The following is a 17,989-nucleotide window of genomic DNA, read 5'->3' as shown; positions in this document are numbered from 1 at the left end:
GTGATGTTTGTCTTGACGACAGATTCGGGTGAGATGCGAGATCCAGCGTGGCTAAAGCTGGCAACCGAAGCGCGGCGCTAGGCTGATCGGCGGCGCACTGCAGCCGAAAAGTTGCGTGGGTCTCGGCGACTCGCGTTTTGCGAACGAAATGCTTTATTTATATTTATTAAGTTGGGTGGCAACGTTCGTCCAAATATGCTTCTCCGTACTGGCAGTGGGTACGTTATTTTTAACTTCCACGCTGGAAGTATCCGAAAGTAACAGTCGATTCCCGGTGTGTGTAGCGGTGTGTTGCGTTCTTCAAATACGGCGTTCTACAATTAAAAATATGCATCCTATCGCTTCGTCGTGGATTATCAGGGCATACCATGTGTACTTATTCCTCGAAATCGTAATAGCGAGATCACGCCGGCCGTACGTGATTGCCTTTTCATGCGTGGCTTGGCGGCGCTTGCTGACGCGTCTGTCCTCCACATAATATTCTTCCGTCGTTTCAGCGGCTGGTCTCTATTACCTGGCCGAACTTGTGGAAGAATTCACCGTTATGACTGGAAAGATCATTAGGATACTAATTTTGGTATGTGCATGTTTAGTTTTTTTTTTTCTTGTATTCTCTGCTCTGGCGTAAAAGAGTTTGACACGCTGTGTAATTTGCTGTGTTGCAGGTTACGCTCGCCATTTACATCGGGCTGTTCGCTTTTGAAGATTTTCCCATGACAATGATTGGCTGCGGAATGCTCAGCCAAGTGATGCATATGCTGGTCTTGCGCACTTTCCCTTTCTTCAACCTCTATTCCGTGCCTTTCTTGTCAGCCACGGGTACGTGTTTTCTATGCACTACTAGCAAAGCCCGCAAGATAATGACAGCGTGGAACTGAGTGCTGCGCATAATCTTCTTCCTATCGGCATAGGACTGTACACTTTGAGGCAGTGCAGTTAGTACAGAAAAGTGTATAATCTAAAGACTTACTGATCTTGTTTGTATGACTGCCCACGCTGAGTATGCTTCATCATATTGTATTGTGATACCTGTAACGTACATATTTTCATAGAACGTTCTTTCTCATTATGCAGCGACTCGCTGTCTAGCTTCTAAAAAACTACGCCAATACCTGATTGATAATGAAATAGAGTGCAGGAAACGGTAGGTGCTGCTGTGACTGTGTAAGAAACAATGCCAAATTTAAGAATTGAAAGTATTTATCTACTGCTGATCTATTGAGGTTGATGTAGTTGCTAAGACTTGTACCTGCCAATGGTAGCTTAGAAGCTAAGGTGTCATGCTGTTGAGCTCGAGGACAGAGGTCCAATTCCTAGCCATGGTGGCAAGATTTTCATCATTGCAAAATGAAAAAAAGAAAAACGGCTGTGTGCGTAGATTTATATGCACGTTTCGACCCATTGGTCAAAACTAATCCTGAGCTATTCATAATCATATTGTGGTTTTAGCATGTAAAGCTCCATAACTTCATTTTTAGCTGACATTTTACTTTGCTAATCATAAAAGGCTTGGGTTTTTTGGTTGAATTCACTATTTCAAACTATAAGAACAATGTTGTGGGAGGCCAGAGAAGAAAAGCTGATTCAACAACTTGAAAGAGGCCTGCCAACTGTACCAACATGTCTGTACAACAGTGGTTGCAACAAGAAAAAACAACATATACATATACCGTGCAGTTTGGTAATGACATGTCATAGTCAACTGTGCAAGGATCAGTTATAGTCAAATATCACCAAGACTTGTAGTGTAAGAGCAGTGGTGTGATCAGTGATAGTGGATAATTGTTTAGGTGGCTAAATGAAATAAAAACATACATTCTAAAAGTGAGTAATGTAACATTCCACAACAACCGTGCACAGAACCGAAACACAGTCTCTTTATTCTTCTCTCGTGTCTTCCCCCCGTTCCCACCAAATCCATCCGTTGTATCAGCCCACTACACTCTCCCGGGCTTTGTTTCATCCCTATGCTCCAAATAAGAGATGGCGTTGGCAATGGCTGCTATTTTCATTGTACCGTTTTTCGTCGTGGAACCGATGGTCTTCAATACTACTTTTGTGGCCAGTTTTACCATTTTAAACAGACCTACAAGTTCTGTGTTGGGAACCTGTAACCCTTCTGCACCAAAGCCATATCATCTAGTGCAATAGCAGGAATATTTGTAGTATGACATTTGTCAAATGCTCTCCTCATCACTTCCCTGTGTTTCTTTTGCTGTTCTGCATCTTTCTTCGTCCTTCGATTGAGGCTTCTGTGATATGCCAAGTATGTTGTCCACTGGTAAATAAGCCGGCTCTCTGAAGACGGCATATTAAGGGCTGCATCCAAAAGTGCTTGTATGGGATCTGTTGCGGTGCGACACAGCTGCTTGAAGGCAACACTTCCACCCTCCTTCGAATCCTGAGTACATACCTATATATTGTTTTACATCTTGGACAACTAGCTGTGCTAGTCCATTAGCTGATGGATGGTGAGGGACTGTGAAATTCCGGGTAATGTTTCTTTCTTTTGCCCACTTTGTGAATTCCTGACTCTTGAATGCGGGTTAATTGTTGGACAGAACATACTTCACTCCTTTAAACATGTCTCTGCTCAATAGGAATACGACAGCATCAGTATTTTCTTTTCCTAACTTGGCAGATAGCATCCTTGAGCATTCATCAATGCACACTAAAAAGGATGGCATTTTCTCCACTCTTTTGCTTTTCTTCTTCAAATCAGTGAAATCAAGATGTATGGTTTTAAATGGCACATTTGAATGAGATGGAAATATCATGCTGTCTGTTGTTTGCTTGTATTTTGCTTTGTTCAGTTGGCATTTGTGACAAGAACTAATGTAATCTCTAATATACTTCTTCATGCTGGGCCACGCAAGTCTTCTCCTCATTTTATAGTATGTTCTCCAGAAGCCATCATGCCCTCCCGACTTTGGACTGACGTGATAAAGGTCAAGAAGTCTTATTCTCAGAGTATCTGGTATGTGAAACTTTGTCTCCATACATCAGTTTCTCGGTGCCTTCCTATATTTGAAGCGAGTTCACCCTCTCTTTGCCCATGCAGTTACTCACAATGGGAAGTCGAGAAAAGGCATCAGCATCTGACAAATCCTGTCCGCTTCTGTGTAATACCTCAAAGCCGAACGGTTGAATGTCATTTATCCATAGAGCAACCCAGCCTTTTGGTTGAGAATCATTTAACAAATGCGAAGTGCCTTCTGGTCAGTGGAAAGTTTGAAATCCATGCCTTTTAAGTACGATGGAAAATACATCATTGCAAGCACAACAGCCAATGCCTTCTTTTTAGTCGTGCTGTAGTTTTGTTCCGACTTCATAAAGTATAGGAGTAATATGAAACCGCGTGTCTTCATCTTTCACTTCCACTAGTGGCTTTTCGTTGGCAGAGTACAGCACCTGTGCCATAGTTCATTGCATTCATTGTAAGTTCAAATGGAACAGTGAAGTCTGGTAGGGTGAATACCGGGTCGGATGATATCATCATCATCGTAATCATCAGCAGCAGCAGCCTTACTACGCCCACTGCCAGACAAAGACCTCTCCCATGTTCCGTAGGGTTGAGAGCTGGGCTAGTTGGTGAGACATCATTTAACCATATGGTGTAGTAGCGCAAATTCACGGGGACGAAGAGGACAAGAAGCGAGTGTCGTGTTTTCTTGTCCTCTTCGTCCCCGTGAATTTGCGCTACTACACCATATGGTTAAATGAGGCCTCTCCCATGTTCCGCTAGTCAACTCAGTCCTGTGCTTGCTGCTGCCACTTTATACCCACAAACTTCCTAATCTCATCTGCCTACCTAACTTTCTATCTCCCCTTCACCCGTTCGCCTTCTCTGCGAATCCACTCAGGCATCTTTAATGACCAGGGGTTATCCTGCCTACGCGCTACGCTGATGATGTGGCTAATACTAAATTTTCGTATGCTTTCTAACATTCTTCAGTCCAGATGAAATCTGCAGGGTTCATACAGGTCCTTGGAACCCTTGAAAACCCTTGAATTTGAAAAGTTCATTTTCAAGGTCTTGAAAGTGCTGGAATTATTGCAAATCTATGAAAATCCTTGAATTTCCCTTTTTAAAATAAATTGTTGCACATTTCACAGCACATTATTTCTGATGCCATAAATGTAGCTGGTGGCATATGTAATGTGTCCATCACAAAAGAATTGAGAACATCTGTAGCTTTTGCGTGGCAGCAATAATGTGCATGTCTGAAAACTCGGAAAAGGCCGGAGCAGTAGGATGAGAAACAGAAAAAGAATTGTGGAAATGCTTCCATGAAAAAGGGGTAGGAATGCTTCCATATAAAAAAAAATAAAGCTAAAAGCTGCTGTTAAGGAAGTAACAGCTACAGCAGACTCATATGCAGGAAAAGCAGAGACAATTAGCGACTTTATGTACATCAAGTCAAACAGCCTTAGGAAGACTGCCAAGACCAAGCAGCAGGAGATAGTGGATATTGATATGAAAATTCATAAAAAGCAACAAAGCATTGTGTAATACTTGTTCCTTAGTTTTCCCTATCCAAATAAAAGTTTGTAACTTGTGTCATACTGAAAGGGATTACCTATGGAACTTTAAGAAACTATGATTGAAAAATGCCTAAAAAGATGTCATTGGAGCTGTGATTTTGACATCTGCTCCAGTGATGTAACCTTAGCTTTTTCGATGAATTCTAATTATTTCAAGCCTTTATCATCCCCTGAACATGTGTTAATTCGGTTTCAATGTGGCCCTTGAAAATTAACACACATAGCCTTCAAAGATCTTGAAAACCTTGAATTTTTCTGATGTAAACGAGCATGAACCCAGACTCTGTGTCTTTTTGGAGCTACTTGTTCAACAGCTTTGCTCATGATGCAAAATCTTTTATGTAACTTCTAAAGTGTCCTGCAAGTGCTAGAGACACTCTGTGTGTACATTGTCTGGCTTCTTCATCAGTTGTTCACATTCTACGGACTCTTCTTTCATGTTCTTTGTGAATCCATTTGAAATTCCTGGTGATGCTTTCCGGTAAATCATACTGGACGTCTTGATCCACTTCACAAGTTGAGAAATACGACTGGCCGTTTGCATACCTGCCAAGTCTTCCAGATTGGCCGGGAGACTCCCGGATTTCGACTGTTTCTTCCGTTTGTACGGTTGTCATGAAAATCTCCCGGAAATCGAAATTTCTGTGTGATGTGGCTGCATTGACAAAAAAGCAGTTCAGTCCGCTCCAGGCTTTTTGAACCTACTCCATTTTATTATAAATAAATTTATGAGGCATTCATCTAATTGTACAGTATAATTTCAGTGATGTGAAACCGCGGTAGATGCGAATTCGTGAAATTAGGCAGCCAAATTCTACTATGTCTATTGGGCCTAAATTCAAATGTTCCGAACACATATCATAATCTTGTTGGGTGGTACGAACTTTAGTACAAAAACTGTCGAACGAGGGCTGAGAGCAGCGTACTCGAAGCTTCGGAATGACGCATATGGCTGACGCACACGCTGTCTTCTACAGTGCGTGTAATTGTCGTTTCCAGAATTGCTGTGGACTGAACCATTATTGTTCTTGACACAATCATGTATGGCGATGACGTAAGTGACAGAACCCCAAAAGTGTGCGCGTCTCAACGCTCAACCAGTCAAAGCAACACTGCTTTCCATAAACTCTGTGGACGAAACCGCGGCAGATGCAATCGTAGATGGCATAAAACCACTCAGTTTTGAAGGCACGTGCGCAGCAAAGTGCACGGGGATTGAAAAAGGAACTATCGTTTGCCTCAACAGCTGTGCACAAAACCACGGTCGCGGCAATGGGATAGCGATCTACGAGCTCGGAGGGCACGGGGCTAACGCAGCGGTAGCTTAAAGGCAGTAAAAACGTAAAATAAAAGGAGGCCAGACGCGTTTTGGCGTTCCTGTTAAAAGAATCTAGTAGTGAGCAAAGCTTTGACCTTTGCTTTTGCGCCAGCCAGCTGCGCTGTCCCGTCTGTTCACGTGTGTCCCAGGAAGACATACGCGAGTTGTTTTCACAGAAATAGATTCTGCTAGTTGTGTTGATCTTTTGAGACTCTCACCTTAGTCAGAAACACTACCCTTGTGTATTCCGCCACTCCAAGCCGCAACGCTAATGTTGGCACTTGCGATTAAGACCCCACCCCCATTTTCTCTTGTTTTTCGTGATTCTTTGTTTGTTTGTCCTTGAGTTTTTATGTGCTGAAAAAAAGATAGGGCCAAATCATCATCATCATCATCAGCCTGACTACGTCCAGTGCAGGACAAAGGCCTCTCCCATGTTCCGCCAGTTAACCCGGTCCTGTGCTTGCTGCTGCCAATTTATACCCGCAAACTTCTCATCTGCCCACCTAACCTTCTGTCTCCCCCTAACCCGCTTCCCTTCTCTGGGAATCCAGTTAGTTACCCTTAATGACCAGCGGTTATCCTGTCTACGCGCTACATGCCCGGCCCATGTCCATTTCCTCTTCTTTATTTCAACTGTGATATCCTTAACCCCCATTTGTCCCCTAATCCACTCTGCTCTCTTCTTGTCTCTTAAGGTTACACCTACCATATTTCTTTCCATTACTCGCTGCGTCGTCCTCAATTTAAGGTGAACCCTCTTTGTAAGTCTCCAGGTTTCTGCTCCGTAGCTAAGTACCGGCAAGATACAGCTGTTATATACCTTCCTCTTGAGGGATAGTGGCAATCTACCTGTCATAATTTGAGAGTGCTTGCCGAATGTGCTCCACCCCATTCTTATTCTTCTAGTTACTTCACTCTCATGGTTAAGCTCTGCGGTTATTACCTGCCCTAAGTAGACATAGTCTTTTACAACTTCAAGTGCACTATTACCTATCTCGAAGCGCTGCTCCTTTCCGAGGTTGTTGTACAGTACTTTCGTTTTCTGCAGATTAATTTTAAGACCCACCTTTCTGCTCTCCTTGTCTAACTCCGTAATCATGACTTGCAATTCGTCCCCTGAGTTACTCAGCAATGCAATGTCATCGGCGAAGTGCAAGTTACTAAGGTATTCTCCATTAACTCTTATCCCTAACTGTTCCCATTCTAGGCTTCTGAAAACCTCCTGTAAGCACGCGGTAAATAGCATTGGGGAGATTGTGTCCCCCTGCCTTACACCCTTCTTGATTGGTATTCTGTTGCTTTCTTTATGAAGCACTATGGTAGCAGTTGATCCCCTGTAGATTTCTTCCAGAATGTTTATATATACTTCATCTACGCCCTGATTCCGCAGTGTCTGCATGACAGCTGATATTTCTACTGAATCAAACGCCTTCTCGTAATCTATGAAGGTTATGTATAGTGGTTGGTTATACTCTGAGCATTTCTCTATTACCTGATTGATAGTATGAATGTGGTCAATTGTTGAGTAGCCTGTTCTAAATCCTGCTTGTTCCTTCGGTTGATTGAATTCTAATGTTTTCTTTACTCTGTTAGCAATTACCTTTGTAAATAGCTTGTATACTACAGAGAGCAAGCTGATCGGCCTGTAATTCTTCAAGTCCTTGTCATCTCCTTTCTTATGTATTAAGATGATGTTAGCGTTCTTCCAAGACTCTGGTACCCTTCCCGTCAGAAGACACCTTGTAAACAGCGTGGCTAGTTTTTCTGACACAATTTGTCCTCCATCTTTCAGCAGTTCTGATGTTACCTGATCCTCACCAGCAGCATTGCCTCTTTGCATGCTCTCCAAAGCTTTTCTGACTACTTCTATCATTACTGGTGGGGTGTCATCTGGGTTACTGCTAGTTCTTATTGTATTAAGGTCGTGGTTGTCTCGGCTACTGTACAGATCCCTGTAAAACTCCTCCGCTATTTTAACTATCCTATCCATATTGGTAGTTATTTTGCCTTCTTTGTCCCTTAGTGCATACATCCGACTTTTGCCTATACCCAGTTTCCTCTTCACTACTTTGATGCTTCCTCCGTTTTTCAGAGCGTGTTCAATTCTCTCCATGTTATACCTTCTTACATCGCATACCTTACGCCTATTAATCAACTTCGAAAGCTCTGCCAGTTCTATTTTGTCTGTTGTACTTGAGACTTTCATGATTTGACGCTTCTTAATTAGGTTCTTCGTTTTCTGGGAAAGCTTGCCAGTGTCCTGTCTAACTACCCTGCCTCCAACTTCCACTGCACACTCCGTAATGATACTCGTCAGATTATCATTCCAAATAATTCAATGCTAATCCCCCCCCCCCCCCCTTGCGGAAATCTTGCGGATTCAGAATCCTTGAACTTGGCAGGCATGCGCTTGTGTCTGTCGAGACGCTCAGTGTTACCCACATTATAGAGGCTTCTATCCTGTCAGCTGTGCCAATGTAACATTTCACGACAACTGTCACAGAACCAAAGCACGATCGCTTGATTCTTCTTCCTCGTCTTGCCCCCGTTCCCACCAAATCCGTCCTTCATCATATTGGCCCACTACAAGTAAACTACAACTGTCATTAAAGTTATCACAATGATGTGAAAGGTTTGATGTGAAAGCTTTGCAATCAATGTAAAAAGATGTACTAGAAAACAACTGTACCTAATATGTGTCAGTGACACTAGGCACTATGCCAATAATAATAAGGGCTTTAGCATGCAAGGGCCTTGAGTTGCATGCAGTACAGATATTGTACTGTAGCTAAAGCATCCTCTGTTGAGAGAATTTCTATTGAATCTTTTTTTGTGAATGACTTAAAATCTGCAGACCTCTTTTAAGTGTGTTGACATTGATCATTAATAAAAATAGTAATGTGCAATTCATGCTCATTCTGTGCAATACTTAAGCAGCAAAATAACTCATCGTTTATGCTGGGGTATCTGGCCATATAGATATTGAATGTAATATGCTTTCTGCTGACATCACCGCATCCAAAGCGCCCCGCCGCGGTGGTCTAGTGGCTAAGGTACTCGGCTGCTGACCCGCAGGTCGCGGGATCAAATCCCGGCTGCGGCGGCTGCATTTCCGATGGATGGAGGCATAAATGTTTTTGGCCGGTGTGCTCAGATTTGGGTGCACGTTAAAGAACCCCAGGGGTTCTTTAGAACCCCTGGCGTATAAAAGAACCCCAGGCGTATAAGATTTGTGTTCAGTAATTTAAAGCTGCCGCAAACTTGGAGGGACCCTGCAACACTTTTCCCAGTAATGATTTATTGACTTCATTAGAAGAGTTTATTCTTTAATGTATCGACTGCTGCAAAAATATTCAGAATCTGTCTAGTATGAGCAGAGTTACAGGGATATGTCGCATGCTTTAAACACTTTGTCTCTCTTCTTTTATACCAGCGAGCCTTCAGAAAAGTGTGTGGAGGGGGGTTGGTGAAAAGGGTCGAGAAGCTACATCCTTTACCAGTGCACTTTGTGACCTTGAGCACTCTTCTTTTTCTTCCTGAAATGTGTAGCTTACTTTCAATGTAATCGTTAGTGAGCGCGCATGTACAAGGCAGCATCTAGCGGCTGCCGTAGTAACTATGCAGCTCATGATGCTCATATCGGCCAACGGCCATGGACTTTTGGTTTATGGCACCGTAATTTGGGTTCATGGCATCTTTGTTGAAAGAAGAGGGGCAATTTCTAGCTGACTTTGAGAAGTAATTGTGGATTCCAGGCACTGTGCTGCCCTATTATGTTTGGCTTACATGTTCTCAGGTTGCGTAGTGATTTATTTATTTTTTATTTTATATACTGCAGCCTCAATGAGGCTATTGCAGGAGTGGGGAAAAAAGAACATGAACAAATCAATCTTCATCAACAGGCTTCCAGAAATTCTTGTAGGGGTAGTGAACGAACACTTCCAGGCAGCAAATTCGAGGCTTCTATAGTTGAAGGGAAAAAGCTGTATTTGCACATGTCAGTGTGGATGAAAAAAGTTGCAATGTTAAGAGCATGGTCACTTCTCGTAGACAAAGATTAGGAAAATTTCAGGTATGATTCGAGAGTGCTGAAGCGAGAGGAAGCGTTTAAAATGTGCAGAAATTTTAGGCAATCAACATGGCGCCGTTTTGCAAGTGTAGTGAGGCCTAGCTGGGGAAGGAAATTCATTGGAGGAAAATACCTGTCATATCTCTTGCATATAAAGTGCACAACTCTTTTTTGAACAGCTTCTAGTTTCTTGATGTCACCTTTTTTATGGGAGTTCCAAACCACACTATACAATATTCGAGAATGGGTCGAATAAGTGTTTTGTAGGTAAGTAGTTGGTTTCTTGAGGAGCAAGACAGAGCGTACGATGTAAATAACTTAAACTTTTCAGGGCTTTGTTGCATGTGAGATTAATATGTTTGGACCATGATAAATTATGTGTCATAAGGATACGAAGTTACTTGAATTTGGACACCCTACACAAACTAACATTGTTTAAACTGTAGTCAAATGTCAACAGACATGAACGTCTGGTAAATGACATCATGACCGTCTTGGCGTTGTTAATATTCATTTGCCAAGATTTGTACCACAGTGTTTTCTGACAATGCTCAAGAAGTGTTGCCTGGTCTCTCAAATTTTAGTCAGTGTGCAAAGGAGTTACAGGGATCATTAATCCCAACAGCGTGCCCATCCATTAATTTTTTTCTTTCTTTCTAGCTCTTGTCATCCTGAACCACTACCTTGCGTTCAACTTCTTTACTAACAAGGTCTATACCTTGAGTGAGGCAAGTGTTATCTTCGAATTTGTCATCATAGTAAATTTGTACCCCTCAGAGCATACTGTACTTATGTTCATTTATGTGTGCAGGTGCTTGCATACTTCACCCTCTGCCTTTGGCTGGTGCCATTTGCATTTGTGGTGTCACTTAATGCTAACGACAGTGTCCTCCCAACTCTTGCAGAACGGAGGCCACTTCTCAGTGGTATGTATGTAGTAAATTTTATTAATAAACTTGGCGAAATAAGATGCATTTTTGTTAGACCTAATTTTTATGAAAAGTTGATGTGCACTGAAGCATTTTGGTCTTCACATGTGTAGTCATAATGTCTTTATTCAGTCTCCATTCAGACAGAGAAATTAATCTCACCATAATTGGATACCCTTAAAATTATGTGCAATTCTGTAGTACCTGTAGTGCCACTGTTAGCATTATGACCACAAGACTGCATATGTCGGGAGATGTGCAGTTGCTTTTTTTATTAATGCACTGGCTCCTAAAATAAATACACATACTGTCACAGAGACCACAAATATGCAGGAGAGACAGAAGCGAGTATATGTACAATACCTGCAAGCAACTGTGCCCCTGAATAGCCACCAGCATCTCGTGCAGCACCAGTCTCTTCTTCGTCTGCCATGGCGCGCTCATGCTGTATGCCTCATAACATCACCACAAACAAAGCACTGTCAGGACACCTTCAAAGTCATTTGGGACTGGCAGTGTAGTATGGCTTTAGGCGCAGCACATGAATGACATCAGTAGGTGGTGTAGCAAAGACGTGTGGATGAATGGGAGTGATCAGGTAGTCCACATAAGTGACCTTGTGGAAAGCCTTATATATTGAAGAAAAAGCTTTTCACAGAAGCATTTGCATCGATACAGCATACAGGGTCGGACAAAAGATTGAGGAGGGTAGTCGACATTACGATGCCGCTTATCATAGGGCTCCTTTTGTGTGGCTTGAAAAGCACAGTGCTTAGTGTGGGCGAGCAACGAGGGCTCTGGAAGGAACGTCCCGAGCACACACGGTTGGTACAGTAGTATCAAAAATAAGGAGTGTTTCAAATGGCAACATCGAGTTGCGGCTGTACAGAAGGAAAAATTGAGAGTAGCCAGTGGTGTCATGCATGAACGAACTGTATCCAGAAGCAACGTAGGCTAGGGTTGCATTCTTATCAAGGTGGTCAGCAGATACGTACATTGGCAACATAATTGTTGGAGTTTAGTTGAGGCACTCGGTAAGACCATTGGTCCATGAATAATAGGCGGTAGTAAGTTTACGTTCAGTTTGTTTATTGAAAATACCTCAAGGACTCTGCACACAAGGTTTTACATGAGGTGAGTTGAGTAGCTACGAAAGAGTTCGCTGATGACTTTTGCGCGGAAGCGACGGCTACTTTTTATAAGAAGCTAACAAAGAGCCCTATGTCTAAAAATGATGTCATTGAGCAGAAATTCTGTGATGTCTGTAGCGTAGCTAGTTGGCAAAGTACGTGTTATTGTATACCTGGTGGCATAGTCAGTTGTGACAGCAATCCATTTGTTGCCTCATACGGACGTAGGAAAAGGTGCGAGCAAGTAGAGGCCGACGCGAAAGAATGGCTCTGGTGGAATGTCGATAAGTTTGAGCAGGCTAGCCTGAGGGAGTGGGACGTTTGTGATGCTGACAGACCTTGCAAGCAGTGACATATCGGAGCACAGAACGATACAAGCCAGGCTAAAAGAACCACTGCCACACATGGGGATAAGTGTGTGACACTCTCGGGTGGTCCGCAGTCAGAGCATCATGTAAATGTTAGCACGCAGGTGTCATGAAATAACTAGTGAAAATTCCGGACCATCAGGCTTTATGGTGTGGCGATATAGAATGCCATTGCATTGGACACACTGGTGGAAAGAAGAGACGGAACGTCCTGTGGAGACATGCTGAATAACCATCTTGATGGTTGCATCCCGATGCTGTTCTGTGTTGATTTCAAGCAAATCGGGAAGTATACAGTATTCGTTTTCATGGTCAGTGAGGCTAGCAGGGTCCACCAGATGCCTTGTGACAATCGGCGCCTTGGTGCAGCTTGCTAGATTTGTAGATTACGTTAAAGGAATACCCCTGGAGACGTAGAGCTCAGCCGCCTAGGCTATCAGTTGGGTCCTTGAGTAGTGACAACCAACAGAGAGGGTGGTGGTCGTTAATAACTGAGAACTGACAATTGTACAAGTAGGGACGAAATTTCGCGACAGCCCAGACCAACCGAAGTCCCGACTCTAAGGGTGTGTACCACTGCCCACTCTATTGGTCAACCTTCAACTTCTGTAGAGAAAGCATCCAGCAAGCCATAGAAAGGGGGCGGTGGAATTCATAAAAGAGTTCCACCCATGCTGTGCGGGCATGAAGCTCGGTGGTTTCCATCGTTCCTCAACATCATGTGGGATGAGATCTTTGCCACATTGAAGACCACCCAGTGTCGAGAAGTACCTCAAATTCACCTATGTCTCGTACATGGTGCGAGATATGATTTACTCTGTCATCCTTTATGAAAGGAAATACGGGAGTGCATGGCCGGCGCTGCCGCCATCAACCGACGGCAAAAGAAAACATGTTCGCTTTCGGGGTAATTTATGGGCGAACGAAATAACCAGTCATAGCCGGTAGAAAAGCGCTGCTGGATTACGCTCTTGCTACAATAGCGCTACCGCCGATGCCTGCAGCACGTCGTCTGCTGCGAACAAATCGACCATGGTGCGCGGACAACACCCAGCACAAATAACAAGGCACAGCCGATCACAGCCTGCTTGGAGGCGCGCGCTTGCGAGTGCGCACCTCAAGACCGACTGTGATCGGCCGGGACTGGTTTCACCGATAGATGACTCCGAAAGCGAACATGTTTTTTATCGCTGTCAGTTGATGGCGCTGTAAGCGGCCGCTGCAGAGTGCTGGCCACGCACTCCTGTGCTCTTTTTCATAAAGGAAGACAGAGTACATGTATGTCACCACGTACAACTCAGATCACAAGACTATGATGGCGCCTTTGTACATGGCCGTAAGAATGTTGCCACTGAAATAATAAGAGCGCGACACCAGAGACTGCTAAAAGACACCACATGCAATGCTGTAGTGGCTGTACTACTCCTTGATGGTGCCAACTCATGCAAATAAGCACAATTGGGTCTGTTGCATTGCCTAATTTATAACACAACTCCACAGCACCCCTCTTTACCAACAACTAGCCGAAACAAATGCTTTCAAGTACTGGTGTTATAAAAATATTCTTTAAGGATCCTCGGCAACATTTTATATTCTGTTCTACCAATAAGCCTCCTTAACCAATTTTTTTTAGTTTGAATTTTAAAAAATTTATTTCACAAGACCAAGCCATTTTAGTGTTTCTCTTTATTTACTCTTTAATATGTATTTAACTATCTGTAATCATACATACATTTGGTGGAATTGAAAATCATGTTGTCATGAACTGATTTCCCAAAAGGAGGAATGCTCATCCACTGTACTGAGGGCATTCAAGGGAAAAGCTAATCCTGGCTGCAGCGGCCGCATTTTAAATGGAGGTGAAAATGCTTGAGGCTCGTGTGTTTCGATTTGGGTGTGCGTTAAAAAAACCCCAGGTGGTTGAAATTTCCGGAGTCCTCTACTACAGTGTCTCTACTACAGTGTCTACAGTTTTTGGGCGTTTAGCCTCCACAATATTTTTATTTTTATTTTTTTTTATACATACTGCAGCCCTATTCAGGGCTATCGCAGGAATGGGACGTTATATAATACTAGGCAACAGAGAAAAAATACAAACAAATAATACAAATTGTAAAGCAAGTACACTCATAAGCAAAAGTAAAAATGAAGTTAATTACGCGTCAGTAAGATATTCATCGACAGCAACTATGAAGTCGGTTAGTGGTAGGGAGCGAATGCTACCAGGCAGGGAATTCCACAGTTCTTTTGCACGCGGAAAAAAACTGTATTTAAAGGTATTAGTACGAGCAAAGAAAGGTGTTACATTCAAAGCGTGGGAACTGCGGGTACAACTATCATCAGTAAATGTGATGAGGTTACCATGACCAAGGCCGGAGGAGGAGTTAATAATTTCGTATAAAAATTTTAAAGCTTTGATTTGGTATCGCGAGAGTTGTGATGGGATTTTTAATGATTGAAGGGCTGTGGTCGGCGAGAAGTTGCGGCTATAGTTACGAAAAATGAAACGGATAGATTTTTGCTGAATGTTGTCTAGCAAGCTTATTTCACAGTGTTTGTAAGGGAACCAAACTACGGATGCATATTCGAGGACAGGGCGAATGAGTGATTTATATAAAAGCAGTTTAGTATATCGAGGGGCGTTAGGTAAAGTGCGGCGCAAATAACCTAATTTTTTTTGGAGCTTTACGACATACATGATCAATGTGGCTAGTCTATAAAAGGTGTTCGGTTAGAATTACTCCTAAATATTTGTACTGTGAAACTCTATTGAGCTCTATATATAAGGGAAAAGACTCAAAACCATAGATTAAGTTCAGGCGATTGTACTCACATTGCATTAGGGGCGAAATGAAAAAGAATATTCATCTACTTACAAGGGTGTATCCAAAAGTTTGAATTATGATAAAGAAATTGCAAAGATACTTACATGAAACTCTTTGTGCAGGATCAGTGTCACTGCTATGCATACCTGTGCAATCATCAAATCCTTCTCTGAAGTAGTTTTTTTTTCACAAGCCGTGCGAGACATCAGTCTGCATGGTGAGCAATATTGAAGCTCGAAGTGTCATAATGTTCCCCTATTTGAAGGGCAACAACACATGTCAAATCCAAGATGAAAAAAGAAAGCCGTTTATCAGGATGGAAGTCCATCATATGTCACTGTTGTGAAAGAGAAGAAGAACATTCAAAGTGGTCGTGTGTTACTGACATACGAGCCATGAGTCAGTAGACGCTCTATCAAGGATGATCTTGCCATGAAGAAAGTGATGGCCATTATCTTCAACAACAGAAAATCGGCCATAGAAAGAGTGATGGCGGGGACTGAACTAAGTTATGGAACTGCATCAAGCATTGTTCAAAAGGAACTGCTTATGAATAAGGTGTCTGGACAGTGGGTCTGCACCTTGCTTGTTGACTCCTCTATAAAGGTGAACATGCTTATGACTTTTCCCAGAAGATTTTAACACTGTTGTTGTGGAAGCATCTATTCTAGCAACCTGCCAATTAGGCTATAAGCTTTTGCAGCATCCAACTCATTAGTCTGATCTTGTGCCAGGCATCTTCTTCTTCTTTCCTAAGATAGAGAAACCATGTGTAGTCCAGATTTGATGACAGAGAGGATGTCATTTTCGAAGTGGAACAGTAGTTTTCGAGCAAAGCAGGGTCTGAAGCCTGTGAAGAAACACTGGCAAAAATGCGACTCTGCAGGGAGACTACGAGAAAAACTAACTTGGACCACTGCAAGTGACTGTTGTATATTTTTTATTTCATGGTAATAATTAAAACATTCCTAGACCACCTTGTAGATTTTGGTGCAAAAGCAAAGGTTTATACGTGTGAACCACTTGAACTTAGGTTTTTTTAAATTATTATTATTGAAAAGATGCAGTAGGTACCCAGTGCTTGTGTTAAAAATATCGCGTGCTCACACATACACTAAAACCAAGTTTTGTTGTTGGCATTTCTTTTAGATGACAATGACGTTGTTTCAAACTACTTCTCTCAGCGAAACAAGCGCTACAACCTGCTCTCGTTTTTCAACAAGGCCAAAGAGTCCATCTTGCCACAGCGTGTCAAGAAAGTGTTTTGAACGTACCGGTGGTGAGGCCAACTGTTCTTCACCTATGGCCTTCCATGAGACATGCAGAGTGGTCTTTATGTAAATATGCACATCAAGACTGTTGATATTTGTGCCTGTGTGTGTGCAGCTTTTATTTGTAAGTAGGAAAATAAAACCCTGGCAGTGATTGCATTTGCAGACTGTCCTTTATTGGTGTACTAAGTAGAGGGTGTCTGAAAGTGAACAGTTGCACTCTTTATTTTGTAATGTGGCCGAACTACATTCCGCTGTTTGCACAAGTATTGCCAGTAGTTGTGGAAAACGGTGAAAGTCTTGATTGCATAATTAAGTTTGCCTTAGAGTTGCAGTAGATGCTCTTGCCTTTCTGAATAGCCTGGAAACTGGAAAAAGAAAAACATGATAAGATGATGGTACACATGATTAGAATGCACTTGTACAAGCTGAACAGTAAGGCCCGCAAAATTGGTTAATGATGTTGGTGTCTAAGGTGTGACGATGAAAAATTTCAAAAGGTAGTAGACAGGAGCGCTCTACTGATCAAAGTAAAATTGAAAGACTTTTCTGCTCCCACAGGGAAGCCTTGTTCATAGGTATAAGAAAAGGAAAAATGCATTATAACAGTTTGGTTGAATATGCTAGAGCTTGTTAAGTGCTGTGGCTTGTGCTAGTTTGTGTACCATACTTAAGAAGTGGTGTTGCAAGAAACGCAACAAAGGACAGGTGTTCATGAAAACAAGTGCTTGAACATCATCGCTCCTGTTTGAAGTGTGCAGAGTAGTGCGTATCATGAACGACTCAAGATCAAGATAGCCCAGTCTGTATAACAAGAACCTATGCCCTAGTGTGTCCAGTGGAAGCGACAAGCTCAGCCAGAGCATTGGGTTTCCTAATGTCCTTTGGTCTTATTCTAGTTGCGTACATTGAGCTGACTTACAAGGTCACTAGCTTCACCAATGTACACATAGTTGCAGTAAGTGCATGGGATGTGTGCAGAGTAGTGTGCAGAGTAGTGCGTGTCATGAACGACTCAAGATCAAGATAGCCCAGTCTGTATAACAAGAACCTATGCCCTAGTGTGTCCAGTGGAAGCGACAAGCTCAGCCAGAGCATTGGGTTTCCTAATGTCCTTTGGTCTTATTCTAGTTGCGCACATTGAGCTGACTTACAAGGTCACTAGCTTCACCAATGTACACATAGTTGCAGTAAGTGCATGGGATGCAGTAAGTTCATGGGATAATGTTTATCACCCATGGGAATTTCTCTTCCGGTAAATTTTGATGAGTATCTGTTATAGCTTTTGGTTATGTGTGGAAATTAACTGTTGTTGAAAAACTTATAACACAGCTGAGGGCTGTACTTATGAATAGGACAAATGATATTTCTCTGTGCTTTTGATCAGGGGGAGCACAAGGCAGTTGTGGATAAGCCATTTGAGGTTCATCTGTATTAAGGAACGGCTTAGGATAGCTGCAGGCTGACAGTTAATATCGCAACTCGCACCTGTCATCTGTGCAGTCTTCCTGTTTTGTGCAGACTTTCTCCG

General features: G+C 42.6%; 1 protein-coding gene across 1 annotated transcript; it reads left to right on the top strand.

The window, feature by feature from the left end:
- The first annotated feature begins 14 nt into the window (after positions 1 to 14).
- Positions 15 to 16,623, top strand: LOC119175871 (protein TEX261). Its single transcript, XM_037426888.2, has 6 exons — positions 15 to 218; positions 498 to 577; positions 666 to 819; positions 10,596 to 10,663; positions 10,747 to 10,861; positions 16,337 to 16,623. The coding sequence occupies exons 1-6, from the start codon at positions 149 to 151 to the stop codon at positions 16,453 to 16,455; spliced, it is 606 nt and encodes a 201-aa protein (XP_037282785.1). The 5' UTR covers positions 15 to 148; the 3' UTR covers positions 16,456 to 16,623.
- Positions 16,624 to 17,989: the final 1,366 nt, after the last annotated feature.

Source organism: Rhipicephalus microplus, chromosome X (assembly GCF_043290135.1).
Source record: "Rhipicephalus microplus isolate Deutch F79 chromosome X, USDA_Rmic, whole genome shotgun sequence".
Lineage (NCBI taxonomy): Eukaryota > Metazoa > Arthropoda > Arachnida > Ixodida > Ixodidae > Rhipicephalus > Rhipicephalus microplus.
The sequence above is the reverse complement of the archived record's forward strand: the minus strand, read 5'-3'. Positions and strand labels throughout refer to the sequence as shown.